The 20,484-nt window shown below is 39.2% G+C and overlaps 1 protein-coding gene across 1 annotated transcript in view; it reads left to right on the forward strand.

Annotated features, from left to right (window-relative positions):
* The window catches only part of LOC126212882 (zinc finger protein 729-like), a 79,674-nt gene extending 61,930 nt beyond the window's left edge, over positions 1-17,744 (forward strand). Inside the window, exon 7 of the mRNA XM_049940384.1 lies at positions 11,851-17,744. Coding sequence (XP_049796341.1) covers positions 11,851-13,117 — 1,267 coding nt within the window. The 3' untranslated portion in view covers positions 13,118-17,744. The remainder of the gene's footprint in view (positions 1-11,850) is intronic.
* The last annotated feature ends 2,740 nt before the right edge of the window (positions 17,745-20,484 follow it).

Below are 20,484 nucleotides of genomic sequence, written 5' to 3' on the forward strand. Positions count from 1 at the left end.
GATTACAGGATGAATGTTGTTAGTTGGAAAGACAATGTGGTCAGAAAATTATACTTTTTGCTAACCATATTCCTAGACTTCTTTACCTCTGAAAAGGTATAAAATTGAACAGAAGCTTGTGGGTTAAGTATCTAGTGCGAGGAAGAAGGAGCTTTATATAATTCAGAGGACAACTTTTTGTTGTTTGTATGGCTTAAGTTTGATGACACTGTGAGGAATTTTGCTATACTATTTGTAGTGCACATTCAAATCCTTGTCAGACGTACCCCTCTGTATTGACTAAAGCTGTCCCTGGCACATGATACTTGAGTTCAGATGTTAACCACACTTTCTCTTGGCATAAACTGTAATTACCCCTTATTTGTTGTAAAAGAACACATTATTCATAGTGTTGCAAAAATATTTACAGGAATTTGTTAAATTTCTCATTTACTATGTGTGTATTTCCTCAGTATCCTAGCAGTGTACTGAAGTCTGCCACCAGCTTGACCTATGACTGAGCCAGTGTGATGATTCCACTTTAGATCACCACATATTGTTACATTTGGATATTTGTAAAAGATAGGACATTGTTGGTGTAGCCATAGTATATTATTTCTTTTTGTGAAGTGTACTGTTCTATGTCTGAACATGTAAAGCAAGTTGCCAATCTTTGCACTGCTTCGAAATTTTAAGGGACTACATGATACGTTTTTTCCAATCTCTTCATCATTTTCCAATCTCTTCATCATTTGCAGAGCTAATATGTATATACACTACTTATATTATGGATGACTACTTACATTATGGATGGTCATGGCATTGTGTCCATGTTGGCTGTAATACTGTGTTCACTATACTGTTCATAATAATTAATGCACATTCCTAAATTATTATTTAGTATTAGTCCTGTTACTGCATTACCCTTATTTCATTTTGTGTTGATAACCAGTATTCATCTGACTAAAATTTCTGTTCTTCCTCCCACTGCACATCACTAATTCCCATCATATTCTGCTTGAACCTATCCATTTCTCTTTTCTGTTCTCTAACCAACCTACTGGACTAAGGGTTTAACATTTCGCACTCTGACCCATAGGATTATATGTTTCTTTTTCCTGGTGACAACATCCTACAGAGTAGTCTTGAGTTATGAATGGCAGATTATTTTACTTCTGGAATATTTTATCCAGCAGGATGCCATCATTATTAAACTGTACAATAGAGCTACATGCCCTCAGGATATCTAATTATGGTAGTTTCGCCATTCACAGTACCGGTGTAGAAAGACCATCTTAGACGAAAAAATGGCTGACATCGAAATAAGTGTCCAAGGAATAGAAAAGCAACTGGAATCACTCAACAGAGGAAAGTCCATTGGACCTGATGGGATACCAATTCCATTCTACACAGAGTAAGCGAAAGAACTTGCCCCCCTTCTAACAGCCGTGTACCGCAAGTCTCTAGAGGAACAGAAGGTTCCAAATGATTGGAAAAGAGCACAGGTAGTCAGTCTTCAAGAAGGGTCATCGAGCAGATTTGCAAAACTATAGACCTATATCTCTGACATCGATCTGTTGTAGAATTTTAGAACATGTTTTTTGCTCGCTTATCATGTCATTTTTGGAAACCCAGAATCTACTCTGTAGGAATCAACATGGATTCCGGAAACAGCGATCGTGTGAGACCCAACTCGCTTTAATTGTTCATGAGACCCAGAAAACATTAGATAAAGGCTCCCAGGCAGATGCTATTTTCCTTGACTTCTGGAAGGCATTCGATACAGTTCCGCACTGTCGCCTGATAAACAAAGTAAGAGCCTACGGAATATCAGAGCAGCTGTGTGACTGGATTGAAGAGTTTTTAGCAGACAGAACACAGCATGTTGTTATCAATGGAGAGACGTCTACAGACGTTAAAGTAACCTCTGGCGTGCCACAGGGGAGTGTTATGGGACCATTGCTTTTCACAATATATATAAATGACCTAGTAGATAGTGTCGGAAGTTCCGTGCGGCTTTTCGCGGATGATGCTGTAGTATACAGAGAAGTTGCAGCATTAGAAAATTGTAGAGAAATGCAGGAAGATCTGCAGCGGATAGGCACTTGGTGTAGGGAGTGGCAACTGACCCTTAACATAGACAAATGTAATGTATTGTGAATACATAGAAAGAAGGATCCTTTATTGTATGATTATATGATAGCGGAACAAACACTGGTAGCAGTTACTTCTGTAAAATATCTGGGAGTATGCGTGCGGAACGATTTGAAGTGGAATGATCATATAAAATTAATTGTTGGTAAGGCAGGTACCAGGTTGAGATTCATTGGGATAGTCCTTAGAAAATGTAGTCCATCAACAAAGGAGGTGGCTTACAAAACACTCGTTCGACCTATACTTGAGTATTGCTCATCAGTGTGGTATCCGTACCAGACGGAGGAGATAGAGAAGATCCAAAGAAGAGTGGCGCGTTTCGTCACGGGGTTGTTTGGTAACCGTGATAGCGTTACGGAGATGTTTAGCAAACTCAAGTGGCAGACTCTGCAAGAGAGGCACTCTGCATCGCGGTGTAGCTTGCTCGCCAGGTTTCAAGAGGGTGCGTTTCTGGATGAGGTATCGAATATATTGCTTCCCCCTACTTATACCTCCTGAGGAGATCACGAATGTAAAATTAGAGAGATTCGAGCGCGCACGGAGGCTTTCAGATAGTTGTTCTTCCCGCGAACCATACGCGACTGGAACAGAAAAGGGAGGTAATGACAGTGGCACGTAAAGTGCCCTCCGCCACACACTGTTGGGTGGCTTGTGGAGTGTAAATGTAGATGTAGCTTATTGTACAAGCCCCGATCAGTCAGTTATCCAAACTGTTGCATCTTCAACTTGTGAAAAGGATTGGTCTTCTGTTGTAGCCCCGTATTAGTGGGGGCTCTCTCTAGATGTCTTGTCATTGCTGTTGGACCTATGGTATGGCTGTCTGTTTCATTAAGGCATCCAAGCCATCTGGTTTCAGCTGAGTCATTGGTTCATGTGGAAAGGGGAGGGGGTGTGTCACACAGCTGAAGGATGTAAAATAATTTGACCATTACCAGAACTCACAGACTTTTAGAAAATGACATTTTGTCATGGAGATATTAAATGTACAATTAACAAGTCAAACAATATCAAGACAGACTGGACTTCAGCAATTGTACACTTAATGTCGTGGAATATCTCAACATATTAAACTTTAGTAAATGTATGGTTTCTTGTAAGACATTTTTGGGAATTTAACCTGTGGACCATGCACTAAAACTTGAGTTCAGGGTGCCTGGTGGTGCAGTGCCATTAATTCTAAGAACAGCATTTGGCCTCAGTTGGCGGTATTCAAGAGGTGCTACAAAGTTTATTTAGAGTTGTCTATCAGCAACAACGGTTGCACTATGTTGTGTAATGGTCATCTAGCAGATATTGCTGACTTTTCTGTAGTTTAAAGAAGACAGAAAAGGTAAGGACTTAAATGACAGCGATGCAGAAGTGTCAAATGCCAAAGAAGTACTTGTCATGCAGGAGAGAATAAATTTGCACCTATGGGGGCACCATGTGTAAAACTTCCATTTTGCAGGTCCTCTGAATCCACTTGAGGTTACACTTTCTTTTTTGATGAAGGGCTGTTAACAATGATAATTAGCAAGAATACTTTGCAGCTTCACATGCAGATACTTTACTGATCATGTATGCACACATGTTAGCAAACAATTGAGATGTGTATTTTTGTTTGTAATGTTATTCCTACAAGGTGTAGTTGAGAAACTCAATTTTGAAATGTATTATACGAGGGAAGTAATCCTTGAAATACTAATTTTTGGAAAAGTAATGTTTATGCATTCACTCCTCTGAAAAAATCCTTCACAAGACTATCAAAATAAATCAAATGGAACAAGCATATTTTTGTAGCACACATTGCTGCTGCCAAAAGCTTCAAATCACAACAGTCATTTGATTTGAGTGAAGCACTCCAAAATGTTAGATTATGCTGTGCTGCAAGAAAGCACTAGAAGGCACGAGCACAATTACATGGGTTGGAAGAGAGAATGGTGTAAGATATAGCCAAGTTTCAAGATATAGCCAAGTCAAGGGGCTGAACAGGAATTGGAGGATGGCTGGTGGAAAGGATGCAGCAAATAATCGAGGAAAATTTTAAATCACGGGAATAGTGAGTTGGAGATAAACAGTGGTATTAATATTAAACTCCACTTTATCATTGTTAACAGAATGTGTAACTGCTTAGACAGCATTGAGGTGATGCTATTTATCCCAAGTAGGACAAGCTATTGGTCTGTTTAAAGTTTTTTTTCTGTGGGATTTCACTGTATAATTTAGGAAACCAGAAACTGTGGAAAGTACCATAAAACTACACATGGAGCAGGACCATGATGTTACATTCCAAAAGTTTTTGTTAACTGTTGGAACAGTTATGCAGTTTTGAGCAATGACTAACTGGCATTGATGAAGGATATTCGCTGTGTCATTTGGTTTTGTTATGGGAGATGCCATTCAGAAGAGATGATACATACAATGTTCAAGCTTTCACCAGCACTGTCTTCGAGAACACATCCAATGGTGGACCATACGCACAGACTGTCATTCCTTCCAGATTGGGAGCTGATGCAGCAGTTAAAAGTATTACTTAACATTCTACTCTTTCCTAGCATTCAAAGACAGATAATACTTGCACCTTTTAAGACCAAAAGGACCACCATAATCATCGGAGGAAAACATATAGATAATAACAGTTGTCAAAAGAATTGGACATCAAGCTTTCACAGCATCAAATTCAACATTTACTCAGTGATGAGTCTATTTCGTTTTGATTATTGTGCCAAGGCACCCCATGCAAGTTGCATTACTAATCTCATCTGCAAAGCGAGGCATCCATTTCTTTTTTAGGAGGTATTAATGGCAGTGATATGTAATAGAATTCCAGCACGCCCTGTGGTCAGAATGCAGAAAACTTGGTCATTAAAAGAGCTGTCTCTTCTGAATACAAGCAGTAGCATTTGCTTCAGCCGGGTAACATATTCTGCAACTAATCTCTTATCTTGCTTCGTAGTGGTTGCCGGCTCCTCTCAGGGGCTTGTTCTTGGTAACACAAAAGGAAGTCATTGAGGTGGAAACCATGTAGAACAAATTGGGCAATGTTTTACCATCTGGAAATTTTCAAAATTGCTTACAGCATCTCAGACGAGGAATATCATGGAGTAGGCTAACCACACTGCTGGTACACTCCTATTGTGGAACTAAGTATTTCAGTCCATAGCAAGCATTTTTGTACAGCTTGGTGACAAGGTTAATGGTGATTATGTACAGGGAACATCAAACTGTTGTAGATTAAGAGAACATTTGTATCGTGAACATTACCCCCCCCAGAACAACTTTTCAGAAATGTATTTTGTTTTCCATTGTTTACCGAGCTCAGTGAAGATACGAGAAACAACGAGTGTGATTTATTACTGTCATAATAGGTCACCAAAGCTATTATATCAGCAGGGATGACATAAACACTGGAGAGTGTAGTTCAGTGGCGAAAACTGTACCATGAAAAATGTAGATATTCCTTTTTGTTTTCAGTGAGTGCTAATTGGTACAGCACTTACAGACCTAATATGCAAGCATTTGCTTTATGTTCTTGTGTAGTTTGGATTCTGTATTCCCAAAAGTCAAATTCCATCACCCCTTGAAATGGGCTCTTTTTAATTAAAAGCTGACTGACTAGAGATCTTTGTACTTTATGCTAGGAAGCAATCTGATTTCCTCTCCTGAAACCAGAGAAGGACTACGTTTCACAGGAGCTATGATAATGTGGCCCTAGGTAGCTGTGAGCAGCATTATATAAAAAGTTTTCTGAACGAGTGGCTTACTAGGCTGTAGAATCCAAGAAACTATTTACTGACTTCCTGCCTTGATTCAAAAGGTAATACTCCACTCTGAACAATCCAGCTGCTGGAATACACTGACTTCCACTCCATTCCTCTTTGTAGTTGTACTTAGAGGACTTACATGGACAGTCAGCACCTTGCTGCTGTAGATGTGAAAGTATGAGGTGTTCTGGGCCACCTCTAATATGAGTCCACTGGGCATGAGCTCTGTATAACCTGGCCTGTCTGGAAGCAGCTGTATGAGAAATTACTTATGGGGTCAATATCTGATAGGTATGATTTAAAAACACAGAATAAAAAAACTAGACAGAAACAATATTACGCATTAGCTTTGTGACTGAGGATTTCTTCTTAAAGAATAATTTATGTATATTCTTGGCAATGAATACTATTAACCAATGTGTTGCTTAACTGCAAGTATTTTGATTGATCACATAGAAAATGTATTTGTCCAAACATTTAGACTAAGTAAGTATGTACACTGTTCGGTATACAAATCCCATTAAAGGGAAAGTTCCTCTTAGAGGTCACTTAAATTTTCTCTTTGTTGCAAACTGTTTGCATGAAAGAGAAATGAGACAGAGTAGGGGGGGTGATTTTGAGAGGGAGGGACACACACACACTCACAGTGGTCAACATCCTATTCATCACTATACATAAAGAAAATAATGACCTCTCTTTCAACTTGAGCAGAAAAAACCACATCAACATATGTAGGGTGTGCACAATTAAAATTCCAGTTTCAAAGCACTGTAGAAAGAGAACTACTTAGGACGACACCAAATTTGAGCAGCATATTATTGACGCAGGGGCAAAGGCAAAGGAACAAAAAGTTAACGAAAATTTTACCAGTACACGGAACTGCACGCATTGTAACATAAATCGGGTCAGCTACAAATGACAGAAGAGTCACAATACGATGGCTATGGTTTGAGATGCACATTACACCATCTGTACTGTCAAATGTACAGGACTGCACAAGTTTGGTAGTCAGTAGTTGTGACACAGTTAGGTGATCCCATCCACCAAGATAAGATCCTACCACATTGGATGGGAAAAATCAGTTTTTAATTGTCCTGATGCCAAAAACTGAATAAAAAGCAAAAGGACATTGGTTTCTAGTTGAGAGACTGGTAGACATACTCAATATGCTGTCCACCATTTTCTGTGACAAGTTGAAATCTAGAAGCAGCTTGTTCCACATCAGTGTGTTTTGGGGGTCACATTCAGAACACATTGCACTGTGGGTGCCTTAGATTCAGATACGTTCTTTCAGATAACCCCAGAGCCAGAAGTGGCACAGATTAAGATTAGGTGATCTGGACAGCCAGGCTGTTGGAGAAATGATAGATAATAATTCTAGCTTTTTCAAATGCGTTGGCAGAAGTGTGATCTTGCGTAAAAATAAACCTACACACACATTCACAATGTTGATGCACAAATGATTCCCATAGCATTTACCAGGAAAAGTACAGATAACAGGGCCCACACTACTCCTCCTCAAGAAAATGTGGCCCTACAATTAATGATGCTTGCTGTCAACCTGCACCACACAGTTAACGTTTTCAGAATGAGGTGGTACTGTTTGATGTGTGTGCAGATTTTCCATTTGCTATATTCAGCATACTGCCATGTCCTTGGATATGGAAACCAACTTCAGAATGTTCCATGCAAGAAATTCTGCAGTGAGCTTTTGTCTTGCTGGCAGGCCAGCAGGAAGTAACTCCTAAATATGGACAATTTTGCATGGATAGCACTGCAGGATTTTAAACAGTTATTTATGCACCGTTCTCGCAGGCATGTTCAGCATTCAGGAAATTCCTCATGTGTTACGCGTTGCACACCACCACCACCACCACCACCACCACCACCACCACCACCACCACCACCACCACCACCACCCCTTGACCCCACCTGGAGTGTGGACACATCTTCAGCAGATGTTTGTTCAGCTGGTTTCCTTTCTCTGCTGCACTGTACGTCAGAAGAACTTGTCTCTTAGAATTTTGCAATCGTATTCTCCAGACCCTTAGCAGAAATCGGACCATTGCTTTTTTATACCCTTGAGTGCATGGAACTTCAAGGTTACTGGTGCACTTTATCAGCAGAGTACGATCCTTCATGGAGGCAGTCATGTCAGGGGTCTTGGACACAAACTTACGAATAAGTGTCTGTTGGCATGCATATTGTGATGCTTATGGTACCATCTGTTGGCCAGATTTTAGTAAGTGTCTTTTTTGTCCCATGGCGTTTCCCTGTCTCAATAATATGCTGTTCAAATTTGATGTCATGAGTAGAGGTTCTCCTCTTGTAGCATTTTGAAACTGGAAATTTAATTGTGGAAACCTGTAAAACTTAATTACTCGGTCAGACATTGACATTAGCAAGTAGGCATATACCACCCAAAACATAACCTCTCCCTTAGTATAAATGGGTATCAAAATGAGATAGTGTGGATGAACAACAAAGACATATTAACACTGCAGAGTCTGACTACCAAAAGTAAATCACAGCTATAAAAGGAAGCCGGCCATTGTGGCCGAGCGGCTCTAGGCTCTTCAGTCTGGAACCATGAGATCGCTACAGTCGCAGGTTCGAATCCTGCCTCAGGTATGGATCTGTGTGATGTCCTTAGGTTAGTTAGGTTTAAATAGTTCTAAGTTCTAGGGGACTGATGACCTCAGATGTTACGTCCCATAGTGCTCAGAGCCATTTGAACCTACAAAAGAAAACAGAACCCTAGTCTGAACAGCTTATTGTAACAACATGTAAATCACTAATAGAAGAGCATCAATCATTCATAGCAATGCAGAAAAAAAATGTTACTCAGTTCTTAAGCAGTCAAGTTAACACAGTTTAAGTACCACAAGCAAGAGACCACCTCTTCATCAATTTCAGCCGGCCGCGGTGGTCTAGCGGTTCTGGCGCTGCAGTCCGGAACCGCGGGACTGCTACGGTCGCAGGTTCGAATCCTGCCTCGGGCATGGGTGTGTGTGATGTCCTTAGGTTAGTTAGGTTTAAGTAGTTCTTAGTTCTAGGGGACTTATGACCTAAGATGTTGAGTCCCATAGTGCTCAGAGCCATTTGAACCATCAATTTCAGAATGAACGAAACACTACATATGCATATCTCGAAAACAAAAATTTCAACAGGTAAATTAAGAGAGGAATACTTGTCCATACAACACCAGAGCTGTGATGTAGAGAAAATTGGAAATATGTATAAAAAACACTTTCTATTTGCCAGATACTGTGCTGAACAAAACTATACATTCACACCAAAATGCAAACAAGTCAGAAGCAACAACCAGAAAAGAAACACACACACACACACACACACAAACAAACAAACAAACAAACAAACAAACAAACAAACAAACAAACAAGTTTCATGCCCCTACATGGTGCACACATTGGGATCCTGAAAGATGTCACCTTTCAATTCTGCTATAGTGGGTAACTGTAGATGTAATGACTGGACCCAGATACCACATGGGTAGCCCAGCGAATAGCTTCCATTAATGGCCTTCGATATGGTATTATAGCTTCCACTGTGTGTGATTTGGAGACCTAGCCTTTAACACCTGTGCCTGAATCAGTTGAGGGTCTTCTCGCATCCCAGGTGATCTGCTGTTGGGGATTCAAAAAAATATTTTAAAATGCCTGATTGTAAGTGTATTGTTAAGCTTACTATTGTTTCCACCCTGCCAAACATCGTTGTGATCTTCAGTCTGAATAGGGTTTGATATAGCTTTCCATGCTACTTTATCTGGTGGAAGTCTGTTTATCTTTAGATAATTACTACAATCTACAGTCATTTGAACCTTCTTACTGTATTCTGCTCTTTCTGTATAACTTGTACTTCTATATTTCCCTCCAATACTAATCCATGATTCCTTGGTGCTTCACAATGTGTCCTGTCAGCAGATTCTTTCTTTTAGTGAAGTTAGGTCACAAATTTCTTTTCTCCTCAATTCTATTCATTATTTTCTCTAATCTTCAGCATTCTTCTGTAGCACAACACGTAAAAGGATTCTATTCGTTTTACATCTGAACTGTCAGTCCCCATGTTTCACTCTCATACAAGGCTATGCTCCAAGCAAATAGCTTCAGAAGACACTTCCTAACACATTAAATTTATATAATTTATTAATAAATGACTTTCTTTCTAAAATATTTTTTTTCCACTGCTGGTCTGCATTTTATGCCCTCTCTACTTCAGCCGTAATAAATTATTTTGCTGACCAAATAGCAAAACTCATCTTTTACTTAAAGAATCTAATTTCATAATATAATTTCTTCAACATGCCCAGTTTAATTGGACTACATTCAGTTATCCTTGTTTTGCTTTTGTTGATGTTCATCTTATAGTTTTCCTTCAAGACACTGCTATTCCATTCAACTGCTCTTGCATGTCCTTTGCTGTGTCTGACAATATTATCATACAACTGGGTTATTTTTCTCCAAAAGTCTCACTAATTTTCTTATAGGCGATATCTATCTTCTGTATAGTTATAAATGCTTCTATAGGCTTGCATTTATCGTCTAACCAGTCCTGCTTAGCCATTTTACACTTTTTGTCAACCTTATTTTCTGGACATCTGTAATCCATTTTGTGTGTTTCTTTTGCTGCATTTTAATGTTTTCTGGCTTCATCAATTAAATTCAGTATCCAAGGATTCTGCCAGATCTTGTCTTTCTACCTATTTTATCTTCTACTGCCTCAAAGCTACCCATTCATCTTATTCTTTTCTTCTGTTTCAGTCAATCTCTGCATAATGCTTCCTTTGAAACTCTCAACAACCTCTGCTTCTTTCTACATATTGAAACCCTATGGCCATGTTGGCTGACCAGGCCAGTCAGTCATCCAGACTGTCGCCCCTGCAACTACTAGAAAGGTTGCGGACACACTTCAAGAATCATGTTTCTCTGACCTCTCCACAGATTTCCTCTGTTGTGGCTACACATACATTATACCTGTCTGTATTGTTGAGGGCCACTAGCTACCCTGTCTCGGAAAGGTCTGTGGTGTATTGGAGGGGTGTATGTGTGTACCATGCATCATTTGCATGTATACAGGGTTTTACATCTGTTTCAGAGCCAATGTCTCTCTCTCTCTCTCTCTCTCTCTCTCTCTCTCTCTGTGTGTGTGTGTGTGTGTGTGTGTGTGTGTGTGTGTGTGTGTGTTTGAAATTAATTAATTCCTCAGCATATTTGTTTGTTTTTATTTATTGAACTGAAATTGTTTCCTGTTTTTTGTACAGTCATTATCCACGTGATTGGAGCCATACTAGATGGTCAATAAAAATGCTGCAGCTTGCCCTTGTTTTTGATTTACATGAAATCAGATAACAAACTTTGCTGTTTTACTCAATGAAATAAACGTATCAATGACTGTTTTACCTAAAGCTAAAAATGTTTTTCAAAACAAAGGAAAAGCCAACTGCAAAGTGTTATTTTATCATTATTTGAAAATCATTATTTGCTCTACTTTCCTGGTTCTTTTTGTGTCCTAGTATTAGTCTTAGTTAAAAAGTCTTATAGAATGAACTGGACATTGTTCACTTGTGAGATGAATGTTAAAGAAGTAAGGATCTAATTATACATATTCAGTATTTCTCTTACATAAATCTGAAATGTCTCAGCCTTCCATTTTTGGAACATATTGAAGTGCAATTAAAATAAATAGGTATGAACCAGTAGCTTGCAGTACCATATGTTAAACAAAATCACACACTTTTAAATTAAAATATATACTAAAATGTAGCAACCTGAATCAGTAGTAAATAATGTTGTTGTTGTTGATATTTGTCTGATCATTTTCCTTAGAAATGTGTTAAACCTTAGCATATATTTGCATTACTTAAGCCTTATGATGACTCTGGATTTGGTGGACACAGAAATTTTATTTCTGTGTATGTCACAAATCAATGTTTTATGTTCTTCTCATTCTTCAGGTTGGTTCATAGTATGGGTGAGAGCTGTGGCATTTCATTAGAAGAAACTGTTCATGAAGGAGTAATCCATGACAAGCTGGAGAGAGGTGCAGAGGACACAGTACCTGTCTACATATGTGGTACCCATACACAAGGATTGACTTTGCAGGAGGATAGCTCATTCAGCACCAGACACAATTGTAGTTTGAGTGAAATGGAATTGCATGAATTTAGTTGCAGTTTCTGCTTACAGATATTTCCTTCAAAATACAGGCTTATAATGCATATCTTCACGCACATTGATGGTGTACAGCCACCTATATTTGTTTGTAGGTCATGTGGGGAGGTATTTTCCAGTAAATCTAGCTTGAACAAACATTTGAAAGGGAGTGGAGGAGATGAAGCCTTATCTGCTGGCAATAGAGAGATATTTGACAGCTGTGATGAGCATGAAAACATTATCTTGGAAGATGGTAAAGCAGTTTCTGTAACAGAACAAGCTGAGAAGCAGTTTTCACACAAAGAAACTTTGAAAAATTCAAAGAATTCCATGAAAGACGAATGTGACACACACAGTATAACACATGTTGCAGAGAGACAAGACAAAAGTGATAGTTATGGAACTTTATGTACAGCAGATAATGCCAGTACTGATGCTGCTGTAGTTACTGTAAAGAGACCCCACAAATGTGATATCTGTGGCAAATCTTTCTTTGAATTGCGTTATCTGAAGACACATTCGTTGATTCACACTGGAGAGAGACAGTACAGATGTGATATTTGTGGCAAATCTTTTATACAGTCGGGTCATCTCAGCAGTCATTCATTAACACATTCCGGAAAGAAACCACACAAATGTGACATTTGTGACAAATCTTTTATTGAGTTGCGCTATCTCAAGAGGCATTCTTTGGTTCACACTGGCAAGAGACTATACAAATGTGATATTTGTGGCAAATCTTTTACACACATGCGTAATCTCAAGAGGCATGAATTAATACACGCAGGATATAGGCCTCATAAATGTGATATTTGTGGCAAATGTTTTTCTCAGTTGGAAACTCTCAAGAGCCACATATTAATGCACTCTGGAGAGAGACCCCACAAATGTGACATTTGTGGTAAAACTTATACTGAGTTGCGTTGGCTCAAGAGGCATTCAACGATCCACTCAGGAAAAAGACCACACAAATGCAAAATTTGTGGCAAGTCTTTTACTCAGTTGGGTCATCTTAGGAGTCATGTACTAATACACACTGGAAAGAGACCTCAGGAATATGCTACCTAAGGCAAAGAATTTGCTCTTGCTGGTGCCCCTCAAGGTCCACATCATAATACATATTGGAGGAAGGCATTGACACCTGTGAAAATCCTTAACATGTCAGGATTCTGAAGATATATGCCGATTCTGAAGATATATGCCGTAATATGCAGTAGAAAGAAGTCACAGAGAATGTGACAGATCAATTTGTTTAGCTAGACATTTCACGAAGTTGCAGTACTAAAAATGAGAAACCAATCACCCTATGTGGATTCTGTGATTGATACTGCTATGTCCCTATTGCACTTCAAAAGTTCATCATTGTAGAGAAATTGCTTACCTACATTAGTAATTGAATATATCGTGCAGTATTCATCACTCCACATAGTTGAAGGAAATGTCAGTTATCATTCTAAAGATGGGATCTCAAGACTCATATTAGGCATAGAGCAGGAAAAAATAATAAGTTCATGGCTTATCCTTCACTCAGGTAGTTAATACTTGGGCATACTTACACAACAGTAATGCTGTGTATGTAATGTTGTCTACATATGTGTACTTATTCTGCTGATCCTCTGTTATGAAATATCTGGTAATGGCAAATATATAATAATGAGCCAGAACTAGATCATGGGATTAATAGTGTGTTGGCCCACCCTTGGAACACTTTGCAGCAGTCATTCTGCATGGTCTGATTTCCAGAGCTACATTATGCCAGATGTCTATACATAGATCACTCAGTTCCCAAATTGTAGGCCAACTGGTTTGTGAGCACAGAACAAATGCCAAGTTAGCTTCCCAGATGTGTCCCACTAGGTTTGTATCAGGTAAATTGGGTGGCCAATATGTCAGTATGAGTTGTTGGCATGATTGGCATTGTGACATGAACAATTATCCTGGAAGATGCTAGCATTGTAGGGTCAGCCATCAAGCATGAGGGCTGTAGGTTGCTGCAGTAATGGTCTTGTAGTCCACAGACAACATTGTCCTTCAGTTATCGTTTGTCCCCTAGCAGCCCAAGTGAATGCCCCCAATTACATAATACTTCATGCATTGACTGTGTCTCTGGGGTGGTGCACATTTTGAGCAGGTATTCATCTGCATGATGACATATTTGGACAGTATTATCGACCAGCTGTAACAAGTAAAATCACTTATGTGTCCAGGTGACATTTTCATTGGGCTGTGATGCAATCTCAATAATCTTTTGCCCACTGCAGTCATAATTGTAAATGTTGTTGGATCAAAATGGGAACATACTGTGTTCGTATGCTGTGGCACTCTGTTGTCACATCGGCTAGTGTCACTGTTTCTGTTGTTTTACAGAGAGGATAAGCCTCTTACCTTCACATTCTGCAAAAAGACATGGATTTCTTAGTCTTTGTCACCAGTCTGTGGTTTCAGTGCCCTTGAACAACTTTTCATGGATGCTCACAAAACTAGCACACAAACAGCCAACCAGTTCTGTCGCTTTTCAGATGCTCATTCCCAGGCAGCAGGCCCTAACAATCTGCCCTTCATCAGAGGCCGTTGTTGTTGTGGTCTTCAGTCCAAACATTGGCTTGATGCAGCTCTCCACACTACTCTATCCTGTGCAGTCTTCCTCATCTCTGAATAACTATTTCAATTTACATCCTTCTGGATCTGCCTAGTGTATTCATCTCTTGCTTCCACTCTATGATTTTTACTGCTCCACCTCCCTCAAGTACTAAACTGATTACCGAGCGAGGTGGCGCAGTGGTTAGCACACTGGACTCTCATTCGGGAGGACGACGGTTCAATCCCGTCTCCAGCCATCCTGATTTAGGTTTTCCGTGATTTCCCTAAATCGCTTCAGGAAAATGCCGGGATGGTTCCTTTGAAGGGCACAGCCGATTTCCTTCCCCATTCTTCCCTAACCCGAGCTTGCACTCCGTCTCTAATGACCTTGTTGTCGATGGGACGTTAAACAACACTAACCAACCAAACCTACTAAACTGATTATCCCTGGATATCTCTGAATGTGTCCTATCACCAATATTTTCTTCTAGTCAGTTTGTACCACAAATTTTATTTCTGCCCAATTCTATTCATTACCTCCACATTAGTTACTTTATCTGGTCATCTAATCTTCAAAATTATTCTGTAGCACTACATTTTGAAAGCATCTGTTTGCTTTTTGTCTAAGCTGTTTCACATCTGCACAAAAGCTTTTAGAAAAGACTTCCTAATGCTTAACTCTGTATCTCATGTTAACAAATTTCTCCTCTGCAGGAACACTTTCCTTGCCATTGCCAGTCTACATTTTATGTCCCCACTACTTTGGCCATCATCGGTTATTTTGCTGCCCAAATAGCAAACCTCCATCTCCCACTTGTCTCGTTTCCTAATCTAATTCCTGGAGCATCATCTGATTTAATTCAATTTCATTCAGTTATCCTTGTTTTGTCCAGTTCATTCAGCTGTTCCTCCAAGTCCTTTGCTGTCTCTGACAGGATTACAATGTCAATGGCCAACCTAAAAGCTTTTATTTCTTTTCCCTGGACTTTAATTCGAACTCCAAATTTTCTTTGGTTTCCTTTACTGCTTGCTCTATGTACAGATAGAATAAGATTAGGGATAGGCTACAACCATGTCTCACTCCCTCTCAACAACTACTTCCCTTTTATGCCTGTTGATTCATATAACTGCCATGTGGTTTCTGTACAAGTTGTAACCAGCCTTTTGCTCCCTGTATTTTACTCCTGCTACCTCCAAAATTTCAGGGAGAGTATTCCAGTCAACACTGTCAAAACCTTTTTGTCAGTCTACAAATGCTATATACATAGGTTTGCCTTTCCTTAACCAATCTTCTAAGCTGAAGTCATAGGGTCAGTATTCCCTTGAGGGTTTCTACATTTCTCTGGAATCCAAACCGATCTTTCCCAAGGTCAGCTTATACCAGTTTTTCCATTCTTCTGTGAAGAATTTGTGATAGTATTTTGCAACCATGACCTATAAAATTATAGTTTAGTAACATTCACACCTGCTGTGTTTGGAATTGGATTTATTACATTCATCTATAAGTATGAGTGTATTTCATAGTCTCATACATCTAACTTACCAGATGGGAGAGTTTTGTCATAGGCTACCAGTAGTTATGACAGAATGTCATCTACTCCCATGGCTGTGTTTTGACTTCTGTCTTTCAGTGCTCAAATTCTTCTTGCAGTATCATATCTCCCATCTGATCTTCATCTATGCCCTCTTCCATTTCTATAATATTTCCTTAAAGTTCATCACAGCATCCTCCTGCCTTTCAGCTCTCCCTTCTTTGCTTAGTACTGGTTTTCTATCTGAGCTTTTGATATTTATACAGCTGCTTTTATTTTCTCCAAAGGCTTCTTGAATTTTCCTGTATGTAGTATCTATATTTCCCCTAGTGATACATATGAATCCTTGTACTGGGTGACACACGGGAAATGGACGGTGTTGAACTGCGTAGTACTGAGGGCGTGGTGGTGGGAGGTGGTCATGGTGGGGATAGTTCTGATCCACACAAGACGCCATTTCATGTACTCAGTCACTATGGAGCAGTGGGGCTTGCAACGTTGAGTGTTTGTCTATGACAGTTTCGTGAAAAGTGGTGAGTCTATTATTGCTACGCAGCGATTGTTTCGTGCACAGTTTAATGTCGGTCAACATGGAGCTGTTCCGAGCCGTAACACAATCCTCAGATGGGTGGAAAACTTGAGATCAACTGGAAACATACTGGATAAGAAGCATCCTGGCCCGAGCCCAGAGTAACGACACCAGAAAATGTTGAAAGGGTAAGGCAAGCGGCAGTCAGAAGCTCAGGATGGTCAGCTAGACGTCATGCTAGTGAGTTACGAATCAGTCGTGAATCGGTTAGACGAATTTTGTATAAAAAATTAAGATTCCATCCCCACAAAATGTTCATTGTCCAACAACTTAAGGAAACTGATTTTGCTGTACGAGAAGACTCACTTACAGAATGAAAGTGATTTTGGGATCGAATGAAAATGAAATTTTATTGATGAGCGATGAAGCTCATTTAAACAGGACCATGAATAACCAAAAACTATGTTACTGGGCTCCAGAGCATTCACACCTTATCCACCATCGTCCTCTACACTCAGAAAAAGTAACAGTCTGGTGTGCTCTTGGCTCTGTTGGCATTATTGGACCTTATTTTTTTTTTTTTAAGAGAATGGGGTCACAGTTATTGTTAATTCAATTTGTCACATTCGTATGCTTGAAACATTCTTGAAACCAGAACTAAGATGATGACGAATCCCTTTAAAACGCATTTGGTTCCAGCAGGATGGGGCAACATCGCGCTTTGCAAACACTTCAGTGACAGTTGTTAGACACATGTTTCCTGGACGGATTGTCTCACATTTTGGCTATGCTCCTTGGCCTCCCAGGTCTGCCGACTTGTCAGTATGTGACTTTTCTGTGGGAGTACCTTAAGAACTGTGTCTATAACCTAAACCTCGAAATTTGGACGAGTTGAGGTATGCAATCATTCAAGAAATTGCTGCCATCCCTGCAAAGATTTTAGTCCATGTGATGGAGGATTTTGACAACATTATTTTTCACAAATAACTTTGTGAAATAAAATGGCAAATAATGACATTTGAATTTGTGTAAATAAACATGCATTAATTTTAAAGTTGGCTGAGTATTATTTCATTTCCTGTGTGTCACCCTGTCTCTGTCCTCTAGCCATTCCAACATAGCAATTTGGCACTTGGTGTCAACCTCATTTTTTAGGTGTTTGTATTCCATTTTACCTGCTTCATTTCCTTCATTTTTATTTTTTCCCCTTTCATCAGTTGCATTCAATGTCTTGTGTTATTCAAAGATGTCTATTAGGCCTTGTCTTTTTACATATTTAATCCTCTGCTGCCTTCACTGTTTCATCTCTCAAAGCTACCCTTTTGTGTTCTACTATATTCATTTCTCCTGTTCTGGACAGTTTTTTGTAATACTCCCTCTGAAATTCTCAACAACCTCTTGCTCATCCAACTTATCTAGGTTCCATCCCCTTAATTTCCCACTTTTTTGCAATTTCTTCAGTTTTAATCTACAGTTCATAACCAACAAATTGTATTCTGAGTCCACATCTACTCATGAAAATATCTCATAACTTAAAATCTGGTTCCAAAGTCTCTGTCTTACCATCACATAACCATTGTTAAACCTTCTGGTGTCTCCTGGTCTCTTCCACAGATACACTCATCTTTCATAATTCGTAAACCAAGTGTAAGTCCCTAGAATGCCAGTTTTATTTCTCCTGATGACATCCTTTTGAGAAGTCCACTCTGATATATGAGTGGAGGACTATTTTATCCCCAGAATATTTTACCCAAGAGATGCCATCATTTTAACCACAGAACTGCGTACCCTCAGAAAAATTAAAATTTACTGCGGTAGGTTCCGGCACAGCAAGGCCCGTTTGGCTGATGTTAGATCAATCTGTCTTCGAGACTATTGCCCCTGCAACTACTGAAAAGGCAGATGCCCCTCTTCAGGAACCACACCTTCGTCTTGCCTTTCAACAGATAATCCTTCTTTGTGGTTGCTCTTACAGTATGACCACACCACTAATAATAAGGCTTGTTTCATTGGGGCAGGGGTGGGGGGTTAGAACTGCTTGCATCAGTGAAATTACACATCTGTGGCCTGTATTTTTTAGAATGATTATCCATTCGTTTTAGGCTTTGCTTACGTACATTCCTTACTTTGTCGTTTGAGCACTGTTGCCAGGTGGCATTCAGTCTCCATGTGGGCAGTAGTCATAGTGTATTTGCTTGTCAGTGTATCTTCATACAGGAGTGTCAGCCAGTAAAATATATAGTCTAACAAATTTATCAAGCTTAGTTGCACCTTATACCATTCCATTACTGAACATTGGAGAGCTATATTTATTGAGATATGCTTTCTATATATTATATAGCTCTGTACGTGATTTGGGGTTGATGAACATTAGTGTTATGCATGGAAATTCTAATTTATTTGTTCCATGTTTAATACTTCATAACCTCTGCACAAAAATAAAGGGATGGACAACTGCATCATATAAGGTTAAGTTTTAGTCACCAGTTGCTTCTGTAAAACATGAGGACACTATTTGAAAGAAACCTAAGTGTGATTACTAAGGGCCTGAATTTTACCCTTCAATGGGCACACGTGGCAGTTTCCCTCAAGATATAGTTTTCTTTTATTATCAAAAATAGCATTATAGTTGGGTGCCCATCCAAATACTTGTTTGTTATTCACAACAGATACCGTCACTCTACATTTGTACAAGTATTATTGTTCGGAAAATGAGTATTGTGGTTGCAGTGTGTTTCCAGCTATGTGCCTTGTGATGTGTTTTCTATACTTGTTTTCTTTCACTTCAAAGCAATTTTTCCTTTATTCTAGTATGTACTGAATATTAGAATCTAACCGAGGTTACCATATGCATTTCTCATTATTTTTTTAAAATCTTGGGTATTCTTTTACAACAATATCTTACTTTTATAAACATGTCTTTGTTAGGTCTCATAAAAGAATGGAAATAGAGAAAACGATAGCATTTTACAGGCACTGTAAAATTGTACATCCTGAAGACTATGATAATTTTCAGAATAATTATTGGAATTGTCTGATTTGTGTGAATCTGATTTGGAAGAGGAACTTATTGAAGAAGAAAACCACGGCACTGACTGAACAACCAACTGCGGGAGATGACCATATGGGTGAAGAGGGATGACAACGAACATATATATTTTTGCACAGGAAAAGATGAAGACAGTATTTGGATTAGTGAACCACTTCCTCCTTGTAAAATGAAAGCCAAGAACGTCCTTAAAGTTTCGCCAAGTCCAATAGCAACTCCTAAAAGTACAGAAAATTGTGGAAAATACAAACTGACACCCGCAGAATAGTGAAAGAGCTGAAGTTACACATTCAATAGAATGAGACCGTAGAGACACCACAAAACCATAGATAATGGCTCTTCTAGGTGCAGTATATGTAGTAGGTATAAAAAGAGCAGCACACATGAACTGCTGTGAACTGTGGGGTTCAGACGGCATAGGAATGAACATTTTACAATCTCTCTTCAGCTATAAGCATTTTTCCTTTCTTTTTCGAACTCTTAGGTTCAACAACTTGGGCATCCCGAATGAGAGAAAACAAAGTGACAAACTAGCACCTATTGATGCTTCCATCATGAATTTGTCAACATTGTCTTGCTCACGACAGTGCCGGTGAGTTTGTCATTATTGATGAGACGAGACGTTGCATTCTTTCAGAGGATGCTGTGTATTTGTACAGTATCTTATAAATCAGGGGTAGGCAACCACAAAGCCTTCATGATATACTATTCCTTACCAACATATCAAAGTGATCTACTTTTAAAA

This window comes from Schistocerca nitens, chromosome 11 (genome assembly GCF_023898315.1).
Source record: "Schistocerca nitens isolate TAMUIC-IGC-003100 chromosome 11, iqSchNite1.1, whole genome shotgun sequence".
Lineage (NCBI taxonomy): Eukaryota > Metazoa > Arthropoda > Insecta > Orthoptera > Acrididae > Schistocerca > Schistocerca nitens.